Source organism: Cibotium barometz, chromosome 28 (genome assembly GCF_041138505.1).
Source record: "Cibotium barometz isolate CiBa-2024 chromosome 28, ASM4113850v1, whole genome shotgun sequence".
NCBI classification, from domain to species: Eukaryota; Viridiplantae; Streptophyta; class Polypodiopsida; order Cyatheales; family Cibotiaceae; genus Cibotium; species Cibotium barometz.
Window position 1 is genome coordinate 37,519,187 of NC_141073.1, and position 16,527 is coordinate 37,535,713.

The 16,527-nt window shown below is 44.6% G+C and overlaps 1 protein-coding gene across 1 annotated transcript in view; it reads right to left on the reverse strand.

Annotated features, from left to right (window-relative positions):
* LOC147622802 (uncharacterized) overlaps positions 1 to 15,923 on the reverse strand; it is a 42,412-nt gene extending 26,489 nt beyond the window's left edge. Inside the window, exons 1-2 of the mRNA XM_086822447.1 lie at positions 15,502 to 15,923; positions 15,303 to 15,394 (exon numbers count right to left, since the gene is read on the reverse strand). Of these exons, the coding sequence (XP_086678573.1) occupies positions 15,303 to 15,394; positions 15,502 to 15,805 (396 nt within the window). The 5' untranslated portion in view covers positions 15,806 to 15,923. The remainder of the gene's footprint in view (positions 1 to 15,302; positions 15,395 to 15,501) is intronic.
* Positions 15,924 to 16,527: the final 604 nt, after the last annotated feature.

Genomic DNA, 16,527 nt, shown 5'->3' on the forward strand with positions numbered 1-16,527 from the left:
ATTCGAATGCTATACTGTCATATGCAGATGTTGAGGGTGCTCTTCTTCAAGAAGAGATGAACAGGAAAAACAACTCTGTTGGAAAGTCCAATGCAATGAATGCACGTGGGAGATCCCAGCAAAGGGGGAAAAGCCAAGAAAGGGGAAGGAGCAAGTCTCGCTCCAAAAAGGATTTGGAATGCCATTATTGTGGCAAGAAGGGACACATTAAAAAGCAATGCTACAAATGGAAAAATGATCAAAAAGAAAAGGGAAAAGGCAAAGACAAAGAGAAGGATGAAGCCAAAGATGTAAAGCCAAAGGGCAAAAGTGGAGTCAAGATTGAAGAAATCAATGTGTCACATGCAGGTGGCAGTGAGGATGAGGTCCTATTTACTTCTTCACTTGATGCCCATTCACTTCTTACAGGTGGTCATGGTATGCACTCATGGATCATTGATTCAGGTGCCTCCTTTCATGTCACAGGTTGCAGAGACTTGTTTGTCAGGTATACTGCTGGCAATGAAGGAGTGGTTTATTTGGGTGATAACCATGCATGCAAGATTCTTGGCAGAGGTGATGTGAGGCTTGTGTTTTCAGATGGCTCACAGCTTATGCTCCATGATGTCAGGCATGTGCCTGAGATCAAGAAGAACCTGCTTTCTACTGGACAGCTTGATGATGCTGATTATGTTACCACATTTGGTAGTGGAAAGTGGAAAATTAGTAAGGGCTCACTGGTTGTTGCCAGAGGCTCTAAGGTGGACACTCTTTATTTTATGCATGCAGGTGTTTGTCACCATGCTAATGTAAATGCAACCGAGCTGCCGGAAATTTCTATGTGGCATAGCCGGTTGGGACACATGAGTGTCAAGGGAATGGAGCAATTGTCTCGTTTGGGTTACTTGCCTTCTCTAAAGTTTTCAAGTTTTCAGTTTTGTGAGCATTGTATATATGGTAGGCAACTACAATGCCCCCACAAGAAAGCTCTTGGACAGAAAGATGCTCAGTTAGAGCTTGTGCATACAGATGTATGTGAGATGCCTCAGCTTTCTTTGGGAGGGGCAAAATATTTTGTGTCTTTTATTGATGATGCCACACGCAAGGTGTGGGTCTATCCTCTTCGTTTGAAGAGTGATACATTCTCAGTGTTTCAGAAGTTTGTTGCTCATGTTGAGAATCAAACTGGCAAAACACTGAAGGCTTTGCGTTCCGACAATGGTGGAGAGTATATGTCCAAACAGTTTCAGGACTTTTGTGATGCTAAAGGCATCAAGAAGGAGCTCTCTACTCCTTATGATCCTCCACAAAACGGGACAGCAGAGAGGATGAACAGGACCATTCAGGAGAAGGTCCGACGTCCGTTCTATGTTGTCACATGCTGCGTTACCTCATGGTTTTTGGGCTGAAGCTGTTATGACAGCCGTTCACCTTATAAACAGGTCACCTAACACGAGGCGTGGTGGGAAAGTGCCAGAAGAAGTATGGACAGGGAAGCCTCCGTCATACAAGCACCTGAGAGTGTTTGGTTGCGTTGCGTACGTGCACATACGCAGGGAAATGCGCACCAAACTTGATCCTAAGTCTCACAAATGCATATTCCTAGGATATGGTGACAGAGGTGAAATGGGGTATAGACTTTGGGATCCCGTGAATAGAAAGATTATACGCAGCAATGATGTCATTTTCGATGAAACATGCATGTATAAGGAGCCTGCAAGGCAACAGGAGCCTGGCAGAGTCATCTTTGATGATGATGGACATCATGGACAACAACAAAGGGCTGTAAATCAGCCATTACAGCAGGAAAACCAGCCCTTAAATGGTGCTGAAAATGGTCCAAATGGACAGCCAGAGATGGCAGAAGATATCCCTATGGATATACCACAGTTAGAAGAAATACCGGGCATGATTTTTCAGCCTTATGGCATGGAACAGGAGCCACCAATGGGTGATATGCAGGCTGGACAGCAACCTGCAAATGATGGTCATTGGGTACGGAGGTCCACAAGACCCTCCAGAGCCCCTGACAGGTTTGTTCCAGGGGTTGACTACTTGATGCTCACTGACTGTGGGGAGCCCTCATGTTATAAGGAGGCTTTACAGAGGGCAGACAAAGCTCTATGGGAGCGTGCCATGAAGTCAGAGATGGATTCTCTGCATAAAAATGGAACTTGGAAGTTGGTGCATTTGCCTGCAGGCAAGAAGGTTTTGCCATGCAAGTGGGTTTATAGGCTCAAAGTTGCACCTGATGCAAAGCCAAGATACAAAGCCAGGTTAGTGGCTAAGGGCTTCAAGCAGGAATATGGTGTGGACTTTGATGAGATCTTCTCTCCAGTGGTCAAAATGACCACACTTAGAGCTGTGTTAGCTTTGGTTGCACATGATGATCTGGACTTGATTCAGATGGATGTGAAGACTGCTTTTCTTCACGGTGATCTCCATGAGGAGATATATATGCAGCAGCCAGAGGGTTATGCAGTAAGTGGAAAGGAGAAGCTTGTATGCAAGCTGAAAAAGAGTCTTTATGGGCTCAAACAGGCACCAAGGGAATGGTATCATAAATTTGATACATTTATGAAATCCCAGAAATTCAGGAGAAGTGACATAGATCACTGCTTGTACACCAAGAAAGCTTTGGATGGCAGTCTATTGATTCTCATTTTGTATGTTGATGATATGTTGATTGCCGGGAAATCTCGTAAAGAGATGGATGCCTTGAAGCAGAGGCTGCATCAAACCTTTGATATGAAGGATTTGGGTGATGCAAATCACATTTTGGGTATGCGGATACTTCGGGACAGAAATCAGCATGTGTTGTATTTGTCTCAGAAGGAATACATTGGCAAAGTCTTGCAGAGGTTCAATATGGATGGGGGGAAGAAGACTAGTACTCCTTTGCCTCCATATGTGAAACTCAGTGCTATGGACAGCCCACAGTCAGATAGAGACAGGGCTGATATGGCCAAGATTCCGTATGCTTCAGCTTGTGGCAGTCTCATGTATGCCATGGTTGCTACTAGGCCGGACATTGCATTTGCAGTGGGAGTGGTTTCTAGATACATGGCCAACCCTGGCAAGAAGCATTGGGAAGCAGTGAAAGGTGTCATGAGATACCTGAAGGGCACACAGGATTTGTGCATTTGCTTTGGCAAACAGGATGCATTAGTGCATGGTTACACGGATTCGGATTATGCCGGTCATCCAGATAACCGGAAGTCTACTACCGGTTATGTGTTTACATTCACAGGAGGTGCTGTGTCATGGATATCCAGGATGTAGAAGTGCACAGCCTTATCTACTACAGAGGCCGAGTATATTGCAGCCACAGAGGCTTGCAAGGAGGCATTATGGCTATCTCGGTTAGTGGTTGATTTGGGTTATACAGGGGATATTCCATTGTTGCATTGTGACAGTCAGAGTGCCATCCAGTTGGCAAAGAACCCTGTCTTTCATGCAAAGACGAAGCATGTGGATGTGAAGTATCACTTCATCAGAGAGGTGATAGAGAACAAGCAAATTCAGCTTGTTAAGATTCATACGGATGACAACCCGGCTGATCTGTTGACGAAGAGTTTGCCTCCGGAGCGGTTTGCTCATTGCAGACACTTGATGGGCATTGGATGAGGCCAGTTTCAGCCTTGATATGGCCTTGTATATTATCATGTACATGCTGATTTTTCTTTTCCTTTACTTAAGGGCACTTTGCCTTTAAGTGGGAGGTTGTTGGGGTAAAGGCATAATGCCCACCCTTATAGTGTGTACAAGCCCATAAGTTATAGTACATAGTACACTTAGTACTTTTAATGTACTAAGTGCACTATGTGTACTAGTGCAATATACATGTGTGATAGGGGAGTCACACACTCATGCCTCATGAGTTGACTTATCCCCACAACTCTCTCTCTCTCTCTCTCTCCCTTGTTCTTCTCTGTGTATGTCTCCCACATGACCTAACCCTAATTCTCCCACACACTACGCACATGATTGAGCGATATTTCTTTTTGCCAGGTATGCGGAAGGACATAGAGGCACATGTACGTGCATGTATCACCTGTCAAAAGGTGAAATTTGATAGGCAAAAGGCGAAATTTGATAGGCAAAAGGCACCAGGTTTGCTTCAGCCATTGCCTATTCCCACGCAGCCATGGGAAAGTATTACAATGGATTTCATTATGGACTTGCCACGGACCCAACAGGGTAATGATGCAATTTGGACAATTGTGGACAGGTTAAGCAAGCAAGCTCATTTCTTGCCGATCAAAAAGACCATCAAAGCTGAGCATATGGTTAAAATATATCTTGCACAAGTGTTCAAACATCATGGAATGCCGAAGTCCATTGTGAGAGATAGAGATCCCAGGACTACAAGTCTCTTTTGGCGGACCTTATTTGATAATATGGGCACCAAATTGGACTTCTCATCAGCTTATCACCCTCAAACAGATGGGCAAAGTGAGGCTGCAAATTCAGCCGTGATGGATCTCTTGAAATGTTATGTGGCGGATCAGAAGTCTTCTTGGGAGAAGTACTTACCGCTTGTGGAATTTGCATATAACAACACGGTGCATGCATCTACGGGAAAGGCCCTGTTTGAGATTGTTTATGGTAAGGTGGTTTTACCACCCATCCTTCGCACAAAGGATGAGATATTTGCAGCTGATGAGTATGTAAGAGACTTGGATATTGCTTTTGCCCACGTGCGGACAGCCATTGCAAGGTCATAAGACAAGCATAAAAGGGCTGCCGACAAGCATAGAAGGCAATTGGATGTTAAAGAGAATAATTGGGTATTGCTGAAATTTGAGAAAGCAAGACTTGCAAAGAGGCCTGGCAAAGAGGGTGCATATCCTAAGCTTGCAACTAGGTACTATGGGCCTTTTTGAGTGATCGAGAAGATCAATGAAGTGGCTTTCAGATTGGCATTACCTAGTCATTGGCACATACACAATGCTTTTCATGTGAGTCTCCTTCGCAAGTATGTAGGGCCGGAGCCCAATGAAACGGTCATTGAGGATCCACCAAAAGTGGATGAGCTTGAGGAGATCTTGCAGCCAGAGCAAATTGTGTATCACAAGGAACGCAAGCTTTCTTTTGGCAAAGTTGTGAGGCATTACCTTGTGAAGTTTAAGAACTATCTTCCCAATGATGCTAAATGGGTAGATGAAGAGTTCTTCAGAGATTGCCCGCATGTGCTTCAGACATATTTGGATGCTTTACAATTGCGGACAACAATTTAGAAGCCGGAAGGGACGTCACCATTTGGCCACCCAATTGGTCCACCCGTGCTTTCTTATCATGCATGTACATTGGACTGGTGTCCATGGCAGTTGTATATGCCCGGGATTCATGCCACTCGTCTTACTGTGGACTTGGCTTTCCGTTGGGACTTGTGCCTCCGTATACATGCCCGGAAATGCTTGGTGGATTGGTGTTCCATTGGGTCTGATACCTCGTGTACTTGCCTAGAGCACGTCTGTAGGCATATGCTCACTTATGGTAGTGCTATGTGTGAACAGGGCTTAACCAAGGGCACTTTTTCCCATGTGGGAGGTGCTCAAAGAGCTCCTGATGTAGAACATGCTCCCACACAAAAGCAGAAGAGATGGGACTCTAGAGATGCACAGGCCATGTCATTGATAGCCCTTTCAGTGAAAAGGACTATTATTCCGCACATTCGTTCTTGCAAGACATTGAAGCTTGCATGGGACACATTGGAAGCAATGTATCAGGTATGCAACGAGGCAAGAATTGCCTACTTGAAGAGGCAATTGGATCTTCTTTCTATGGATGAGGGTGACTCCATGGCAGATCATCTCACCAAAGTGAAAGATTTGCAAGAACAATTGCTTAACATTAATGAGGTTATCCCAGACAGACAGATGGTCACCAACACTCTTCATTCTTTACCACCTTCCTACTTGGGCTTTCACAACCTCTCAATGAGAGGAGGTGGTGATCCCCTCACTTTTGAAGAGCTAGTGGGTTTACTCTTGCAGGAAGAGCAAACAAGAGCAAACTTATCGAGCAACCGTGGTGGAGACAAGGCATTTACAGCCAAGGATAAGGGTAAAGCAAAGAGCTTTAAGCATGGGGGACAACAGTCTAGCAAGGCTGGTCATGGACAGCCCTCTTCTGGTGGTGAAAAGTCTGACAAAGGGGATGCAAACAAGCCCAAAAAGAAGGGCAAATATCACTACTGCCATAAGCCTAGACACTACATCAGTGAATGTAGGAAGCGGATTGCAAAAGAGAAAAGGAAAGAAGCAGGCAATGCAGTAGCAGACTCTTCTGATGACAAAGCACAGCAATCAGCTAATGTAATCCAGGAAGAGTACACTTTTTGGTCACACGCACTAGTGGCATACCAAGTGCTTCAGACAATGATATGTCTTGCATTGCATCTGACAGCAGACAGAATGCATCATGGTATTTTGATAGTGGTGCTTCGAGCCACATCACTTCATGCAAAGATGTATTTCAGCACTTGGTTTATACTTCAAATGGCCGCACTGTATCATGTGCAAATCATACCACATATCCAGTAAAGGGAATTGGCAATGTCATATTTATTGCAGCCAATGGGGCCAATATTTGTATGAAAAATGTATTGTATGTTCCAGGGATAAAGAAAAATCTGCTCTCCGTCTCAGCCATAAACGACCAAGGTTTAAAGGTTGAATTTGAAGATGGGAAGTGTTTGGTAAAAGACCCATCAAAGGGTTATGAAATAGTCACTTCTGGAACACGATACAAAGGCTTGTATAAGCTGGACAGCTATGACAAGCGTACTTATGATGCAAATACAGTGGCTGCCCACACTCCTGCTATGCATGATGCAGAGCTATAGCATGCTCGTTTTGGGCATGTAAATTTTCGGAGTTTGATGCTTATGCAGAAGCATCATATGGTTGATAATATGCCGCCTCTTGAGTCTCCAACAAGACATGTATGTGAGGGGTGTATTTTGGGAAAGATGCAACGAAAACCATTCCCCAAAGATAGAGCTGTTAGAGCTGAAAGTAAATTACAACTCATACATAGTGATGTATGTGGTCCAATGCGGACATCATCCATAGGGGGGCATCTTTACTTCGTCACATTCATTGATGACTACTCCAAGTTTGCTTGGGCTTACCCCTTGAAAGTGAAAGCAGATGTGTTTACATGCTTTCGACACTTTGTAGCAATGGCTGAAAATATGTGTGGATGTAAAGTCCAAACACTCCGCTCAGATAGAGGTGGAGAATACATGTCAAATGCACTCAAAGATTATATGCTTCAAAAGGGCATCAAACACCAATGTACTGTGCCTTATACACCGCAGCAAAATGGTGTAGCTGAAAGCAGAGGGAGACCATGGGCCTCATGAAGGGAACAACCATGAGGTTGTTACAGAAATTCTTGATGGGAACTGCGGCCATGACATCAAAAGAGTACCATGACTTTCAACAGTTCAGACGACCTCTCAGAGACTACGAATTTATTCTTGGAGAACCAAAAGAGAACAGGAGTAAAGAAGGGCTCAAATGTTTGCAGATTTCATCAAGGATTGAGCCACTGAAGCCGAAGGAGTTGAAGGAGTTGAAGCTGCTAAAGCCTATTTTCGAGTCACCATTGCAAAAGAATCTAGAGCTACCCGCTCTATTTATCATGGAGGAGACAAGGAAGCTACTCCTAGGTCTACTCTTTCAGTGCAGTTTCTTTAGGACAGGTAAGGGAAAGGAAGGCAAAGAAGCTAGAGAGATCGGAAGATCATCAGATTGACATCATGTCAGGAAGTTCTACAAATGGTTTGCAATGGTGCTTAGCCCATTGCATGTCTCGACAAATAAAGCCATGGGATCTTTGTGAACCAAAGCTGAAACGGAATCCTTTTGAAGCATTGAGACTTTATGCTAGCAAAGGACTAGTGTTGGATATTCTATACCTTTTTTTGAGGTTGAACATGATGAGATTGCATTGGAGCAGTCTTGAACCAAGCAATAAGGATTGATTAAGAAAAAGCACCATTCTTGGTCAAAAAGCAAGAAAAAGCAAAAAGTCAAACAAGGTTGACCACGAGCCAAGGGCACCATTGGAAAGAGGAGACTGAGTCGGACCAAAAAGCTAAAAGACGCTTTCTCAAAAAGGAGCTCGAGGGCCAAAAAGCAAGGCCTTGAAGTTAGAAAAGCAAAGTTTAAGAACTTTGACAAAAGTGAGTAATATTTTATTATAAAGTGGAAAGCAAAGGAAAAAAGACAAAAGCAAAAGCTTGGTTAAGCTTTGGCAAAAAAGCAGAGCCCTCTTCAAGTATAAAAAGGCTTGAACCTCTCTTGTAGCATCATGAAGGAGATCGTGGAGTGTATGTGTGGAAATCATTATGATCATGGAGAGCTTCTTCTTTGCCATCAACACCTTCTCCAACTTGCTTTTCAGATGTACGAATAGCCCTAGACTTGTATGGACATATGCATGGGCGATACGGACACATGTACGGAGCTGTACGGACAAAATTTTCAAAAACCCTAAAAACTGCTTTTTGGATGTTTTTATCGCCCAAAAACCATTCAAACTTGTTTTATATCAGTTTTCTTGCGAGATAGAGCTTTTCCATGGTTTTCTTCATGGACAAGGCTATAGGAGTTGTGGAGATTACTCATGGGATAAGCGAGTGTTTCTTGGACTTGGGACATAGAGCTTGGACATGGAGAACTTGGGCATAGAGCTTGGACGTGGAACATGTAACTTGGGCATAGAGCTTGGACATGTAACTTGGACATAGAGCTTGGGCATGAAGCTTGGACATGAACATGGAACACAGAGCTTAGACATGGAGCTTGGATTTTGGACTGGGATTTGGACTTAGACTTGGACTTGGATTTGGATTCATTGGACTTGAGATCCATTGGATTTGGATATTGAATCTGATACTAGCCCGGTGAGAGATACTTGTGGGTCATCCCCGTGGTGTGCTCGACATCAAAGATCTTGCACATCGACATCGATTTGGATATCCTACATTGGCATATTTGTTTGTTTTGTATTCATTGATTGTATTGATCTTGGCCAGCGTGCCCATGGATTATTCCTGAATAAATTCTTGAAAGGGGGCGAGGACTGATCCCCGCTCAATGTGGTGTACTGTGTAAGATCCCTGTTCCCTTTTCTCTCCCCTCTCTTTATATTTTGATCTCTTGGACACGTGGTTGAGTCTATCACTGCACGCCCCGTTGGGCTTACCGATCCTCGTGTGCAAAGTGTCATAGAAGCAAAGAAAGCTGATGCTATGGTGAATATGACCTTTGAGTCTATGGCTCGTGAAGTGGGTAAGAAGCCAAGGAAGTTGGCACTCTCCTATCTCATCCGAAAGAGTGATCTAAAAGAGGGAGAGGATGGGGAGTTAATGTTCAAGAATCCACCTCGTTTGAAGCCTGATGACCCAGCATCTCAACCGTTGAGATCTTTTGTGCACAAGGAAGAGGTCTCAGTCACTTCTCGCCATGCATCTACTCCACATGGAACAAGAGGAAACATGTATGTACATGTTGGAGCCAATGGCAGGCATGATGGCCCAGTGGATTCAAAGCATGTATATCATGGTGAGAGTGGCCGGCATGCAAGCCTAAAAACTTTGCCCATTGAGTTGTCTCATGGTGAGACATTGCATCATTCAGGGAGGTCACATGCATCAGGGCCACAGATTCATAGAGCACATGCCACGATGCCTCGTGAAACACCATAGGTTGCCCATGAAGCCCATGCAGAGAGGGCTACCCCGTTGGATAAGGAGAAGAGAAAGAGGGAAGAACATGAGTCACATGCCAAAAAGCTCAAAGAGTTTAAGGCAGGTGATAAATCTGTCAAGTTTGATGCCTTTCATGGGGAATGTGATGCATCTAAAATGCTAGCATTTGTGGCACAATTTGACATTGCTTTTAGTGATGAGGACTTCACTGAGAAGTCTAAAGCCCGCCATGCAAGCATGTTCTTGAAGGGGACAGCCACACATTGGTGGATCACTGAAAAGACCACCAAAGATCCCATTTGTACTTGGAAAGAGCTTAAGGACAGATTTTATGCCCAGTTTTTGCCTCCAAATGCGGAGCAAACTCTCACACAAAAGTGGGATAGACTTAGAGCAGAAAGACAATGAGAGTGTGCAACAATATGTGAACAAGTTTTGGAAAGTCTTACTTGAGGTTACTCCCTTTATGCATCTCTCTGAAGATGAGAAGAAAAGGAAGCTTCGCTCCGGGTTGCAACCAGCCTACCCTTCGGACATCGAATTGCACCCGAAACACACCCTTCAACAACTCATAGCATCTGCTCTTGCTACGGAGCAATTGGTGCTTAAAATTAAGCAAGATAATGGGGGTTTTAAGGGCTGCCCCAAACCTGCAAAAAGGTGGACAGCCACCTAAAAAGAACTTTCGGGAAGCCCAAAAGGGAGGTAAAGCAGAAAATACCTCAACTAAAGACAATGGGCCAAAGAAGAACAAGTTTGGCTTGACTACCAAGCAAAGGGAGCAGTATGCAAAAGAGAGGAAATGTTTTTCTTGTGGTAGTAAAGAGCACATGTTTAGGCAATGCCCAACCCACAAGCAAAAGCAAGAGGATAAACAACCTAAGGTTAATGTGCATGCCATTCTCGATGTGCAAGGTAGCACCGAGCATGATGGCAAAGAGAGGGTGGTACGCAAAGCTTGGGGGAAAATCAAGGATCAGCCTTCCTTGTTTATGTTTAATGATTGTGCGACGGATAATTTCATCTCTACAATGATGGCAGCTGCCTTGGGCATAGAATTGGGGACATGGGACCCCAGATTGAGGCAAAGGCTGCTTTTGTTGGCAAAGAGGTGCAAGTTACTCCTCTTATTGGGAAGTTGCGCATACATATACAAGGTTATCTGGATCATGAGCACTTCTTGATTGCTCGTCTGTGAATGGATGTGATGTATTGCTTGGTAAGCCTTGGCTAAGGGCTTCATAGGCTTGAGCCCCGCAAAGAGTACAAAACAAACAGGATTACTTTTATGCATAAAGGCCGCATGCATGCCATTGATGCTAGCAAAGAGGGGGATTCCATCCCACTTGTATCACACATCCAAATTAATAAGGCAATGAAAAAGAGTCTTTCCGCGTACTTGGTTTTTGTTCGTGATAAGATTGAACAACGTAATGTGAATGTGGATGTATTGACTCAAGATAGGTTGAATTTTCTTAAAGCATATAGAGATTGTTTTGCCGATGCATTGCCAAGAGAGCTACCTCCGGAGAGGCCCAAGGATCATCGCATAGATCTTGTGCCAGGTAGTTCCCCACCTAACAAACCCGCATACCATGTGAGTGCCGCACAATACGAAGAAATCATGAAGCAGGTTAATGAACTTTTGGAGAAGGGTTTGGTTCAGCCAAGCTTCATCAGTTTAATGCATATTTTCCTTTGGCAAAGCTAACAGATCCTCAAGACAAAGTCCACGCAGCGGCTCCCCACCTCACGGGTGAGGCAGTCACTTGGTGGCAGCATTGGTCTAGTTTACATACAGACCAAATCACAGGTGTCACAACTTTTCGTTGGGATATCTTTGTCCATAACCTAAAGACCAGATTTCTCCCTCCCTAGTATTTGACCAACCTGGCAAATGAGTTCTATGGACTCAAACAGAACGGGTCACCCGTCCTTCAATTTTCCGGTAAGGTTATCACTTTAGCACAACAGTTAGGGTTATTTGAGAGGGCCGAGATGGATCAATTCATTCGTGGATTAGATCCTGACATCCGGTTCACAGTTCGCAACTTTGAACCCAACACATATGACCGGGCTTTGACTCTCGCTCAAAATGAAGAAACGAGAACGAACAGAGGCAAGCCAAAACAACCGCAGTCTAGTATGAAGCCCCAACCGGGAAGGGTAATTCATCTTCTAAAGACACTAAGACTGAAAGCAGTTCTAGCTCTAGTTCAGATGGTAAGGAAGAAAACCCCGAAAGAAAAGGCTAAAGCAGGCATTACTAGAGGATATCTTCCTCCAGAGAAGCAAAGAAAGTACCGATCCGAAAACCGATGTTTTTTCTATCATTCCATTGGGCATGGTAAGAAGGATTGTCAAAAATGGCAAGCGGAGCAAGCCTCCAAAGAGCCTTCTGCCACAGTATCTCCCGCTCCTCCAAACCCGCCTACTACCACCAATGTGGTTCAACTCTTACCTTCTATGCATCCCATGCCATCCATGGTGCTTGATGCTAAGCAAGAGGGTGAGGCTCCAACCACACAGAAAAGCCTGATCCGAGCTTATGGCTCTACCAAGGGCCGTCAGTTCATAGTCCTTTTTGACATGGGCAGTTCTAAGGATGCCATCTCTCCCCAGTTGGCTACCAACATGAGCTATACCTTAGTGCCCCTATCATTTGAAGGTGGACGGGTTTACACCTGGTCTCCACACCCACATTTCTCAAAAGGCACAGCAGTTTCCTTTTCAAGTTCAAAAAGGCCTCATCCCATCGAGATTGGGTACAAGACACTTTTATTATCTCTAAAGGTTTTCCTGAGCCTGTCATGATTCGTGGGGATAGGAGCATTCTTAGCATTCCTAGGATTTCTCCTCTCTAGGTCCGACGAGCTATCGCAAGGGAACGGAAGGAGCATTAGTTTATGTTCGTGCTCAGATAGCTTTTATCTCATCGATAATAGCTGTCTCATCTTCTTCTTCAGTCCCTCACTTCGCAGATCTCCTTTCTCATTCAAACATTTTGCTTAAGGATGATCTCCCACCCAGTTTCCCACCCTCTCGTCCTGAGGATCATCATATCGATTTGGTCCCTGGGATAGAACCTCCTAGCAAGTTTCCCTATCATCTTTCCAAGACTTTCAAGGGCAAGCTAGAAAAGCAGTCAATGATCACAACACTCAACATTGAAAGCCTGTTCTTTAGGGACGAGTTTTCACAATCAAAACAAACCACCAAGCACTTCAGAGGCTCCAGACGATGCCAAGTGCCCAGTGGAGTGATCGACACACCCAGACACGGTCAGCACTTCCACCAGTTTGGAGGAATGATCAAGTACATCCTTGGTCAGCATAACCTAGTGGCAGATGCTCTTAGTAGAAAGACCAGCATCCAAACCATTCAAGAGTCTACCATTCTCAAAATCTCTGGAAAAGGCTTGGATAGCATAGAAGATCAATATGTCGATTCCGCAAAGTTTGGTACTCAATACAGTTTGGCTCTAATTCTGAGCCTGGCCAATATTCAATTCACAAATAGGCAAATAAGTCTAGACGAGATGTCCACTTCAAGGAAGGGGATAGGATCTATTTCCATATCACGAAACAGAGATTGAAACAAGTGGGCAAACGTTGTCCCAAGCTTTCTTTCCATAGTTTTGAACCTTTTCCTATAGATAAAAAGTTAAATGATATCTCCATGAAGTTGAAGCTGCCTAACAGTTGGACAATGCATGATGTTTTCCATGTTTCTTGGCTAAAACCATACGTTGGACCAGAAGTGTTTGATGTTTCAGATGAACAGCAGCCAGACGTGGTTGACGAAGCAGAAATCATTGAGCCTGAGCACATCCTTCTTCATCATTGGACGCATGGTTCCGGTCGAAGACTCCGTCAATTCTACACGAAGTTCCCAGATCGAAGTACCCACGAAGCCGTTTGGCTAGACGAGGAGTTCTTTCAAGAATACTCCCAGTTTGTACTATGCGCTGAGCTAGGACCGTGTGAAACAACGAAGCCTTTCTTTAAACCTGAGTTTAGTGAGTCTTTAGCAATCCTTTAAAACAACATACATAAATCTGATATAGATGTAGTAGAGACGACACCAGATGGGATCCCAAATTACCCACTGAAGACCTCCTGCAAGCAGGAGTATTTGCTTTATTTCTTATTCTGGAGAACTATATACAAACACCTTTTTGTACCATATGGAATATACTCAATACACAGCATCTCTCTCTCTCTATCTATTTGCGTTTTGCATCAGTGTTTAGGGCTGAAAGGGGACACGGAGCTTCCTAATAGAATGTGCAGCGGAAGAAGGGAAAGTGGAAACACAAGAGAGAGAGTGAGAGAGAGAGATGGAGAGGAAACACAGGTGAGAACCTGCTCTCAATATCATCATCCAAAGGTATACATGTCCCGAGCAAGAGTGGAGAAAACCTCGTATGTGAGGGACTGCAGCAAACAATGCTAAGCAAGCAATGAGAAATGAGGGAGGCAAGCCAGCTATATATATGCCCATATGAAGGCAGCCGACTAGGGAATAAATCCTCCACGACTGGGAAAAATACCCAAGACTCCATAAAATGGGGAATAATATGGGAAAACATATGTGAGGGGTGACCAGCCCCTCTAGCTAACATGGTCAGCCCTAGAGGGTAAAATAGGACACCAAACATGAAGCCAGCAAAAAGGAGATGATGTCTAACACTTCCACGCATGTAACTCTCTCTCTCTCTCTCTCTCTCTCTACACTTGGAACGTCATAGACTTTGACACTAGGGTTAATCCGCTCAGAAGTTGCCTGGCCTGCCAATGAACGTGCCATCCAGTTGCTCGGGAGTATGACCACCAGCAGCATGCAACTTTATTACTCCAACCGTGCTATTTCTCACTGTCCATTTGCTTGGAAGCATGCACACCAGCGGCTTTTAAGTGTATTACTCCGACTAGGGGTCACTTGCACCTTGATGCAGGCCATACATGGGATCCTTCCTTTTATGTTGACAGGCACAGTCTACTGTTCTGACTAGTTTAAAGAGGAAGATATGGGCACTGGGATGCCCATTCCTCCATGTGCGGCTGACCGTGGCCGCCGGCAGGAATGGGTAGACCGGCACAGCCATTGGGGGCCACTACCTTTCCCGTTACTCTGAATGTACATGCAAGCCAAAGGGCACCCATATATTGTCATGGACACTGGGAGGCCTGCCATATTACTCCGAATGTACATGCAAGCCAAGGGCACCCATATGTTTACATCATGGGCACTTGGAGGTCACCATGTATCGCCTTGCATTGGAGGTGGCTATGAGTAACGTGCACGCAGGCGGGAATGGGCGGACAGTCCCATTTGTTGATGCCATGGTAGGAGGCCACCATGTATCGCCTTGCATTGGAGGTGGCTATGAGTAACGTGCACGCCAGTGGGAATGGGCGGACAGGCGCCCATTTGTTGATGTCATGGGCACCGCTACATATCTCATTCTCAAGGTGGCCATTCTGTTCGGCACATCAGCACAACAGGGAATGTGCGGCAGATTGCAGGCCGAGAACATGGTCGACCCAGAGACCATGACCAAAAATAAGAATAATAATAATAGAAAGTTATTAACCTCGGGGGTGAGGTACTCGAGACCACGCGAGTAGCTTTCTCTGAGAACCTTCTTCCACTCTTTCCAGACCTTTTCAATTTTGGTAGCTTGGCCTGCAACGCATATTGGAGAGAAGGTAGGATTAGGTAATTAAAATAAATAATATGTGATAAGCACCGTGATTAAGAGAGGAGGGGGGGGGGGGGGGGGGGGAGATTACCGTAGACTTCAGGGTAGATGGGGGCGACGCCGCGATTCTGGATAAGCCTGCGGCGGGCGTTGTAGTTGGCGCGTCGGATGCTGTTGACGTCGACGGTGGGAATATCCCGCAGGCTGCTGAAGTCAAAACTGATGGAAGGCCTGGAGTCCTCCTGCGAGCACCTTATGATGGTGCAGCAGCAGCTGCTGCTTCTTTTTCTATTCACGGTGATGTTGGTAATGCTGGTTGTGCTTCTGCTTTCCTGAGTGCAGCAGCTGTGGCGAGGACTTACCAACCAACGTGGGACAGTCACTGCGGTAGCCATCTCTCTCTCTGTATCTCACTCACACACTCACGGAAAATTTTATATGGATTAAAATTCATTGGCGTGTGGTGTGCTAGGTTCTCCTCTTTTTTTTGGTTCAGAACTCAACTCTTCCTTTGATACGTATAAAAAGGATGTTCCTAGGTATGTGTAAAAGGATGACTATTGTACATGTAGATGGACAACATACTAATATAAATATATATATATTTCTCAAAAAAAGGAAGGGGGGAACTTCCTCTTTCTCTCCCTCCAAAAGGTATAAGTTTCTCTCTCTCTATTTATCTTATTTAGATGGCAACTAGCTATGGAGTTTGTTTATTCTTGCTCATCTATGGTGTCACTCTTGTTGAGATATCGCTCAACTAGTGCAGATATGGATGACACCTCTACACTTATGCCACAAACATGGTTGAGATATCGCTCAACTAGTGCGGATATGGATGACACCTCCACGCTTATCCACTAGCATGGTTGCTAAGATTATGATTAGTAAACGCCAATGGTTTACAAGTTGTATGATAGCCACTTTGGTTACTAGAGTTATGGCATAGTTATAGCGTCAGCTCTCATATAATCGAGTTCACACTATAGACCTTGTATATTTTAGTAGTAAAGTACCACCAATGGTTTACAAGTTGTATGGTAGCCACTTTGGTTACTAGAGTTATGGCATAGTTATAGCGTCAGCTCTCATATAATCGAGTTCACACTATATACCT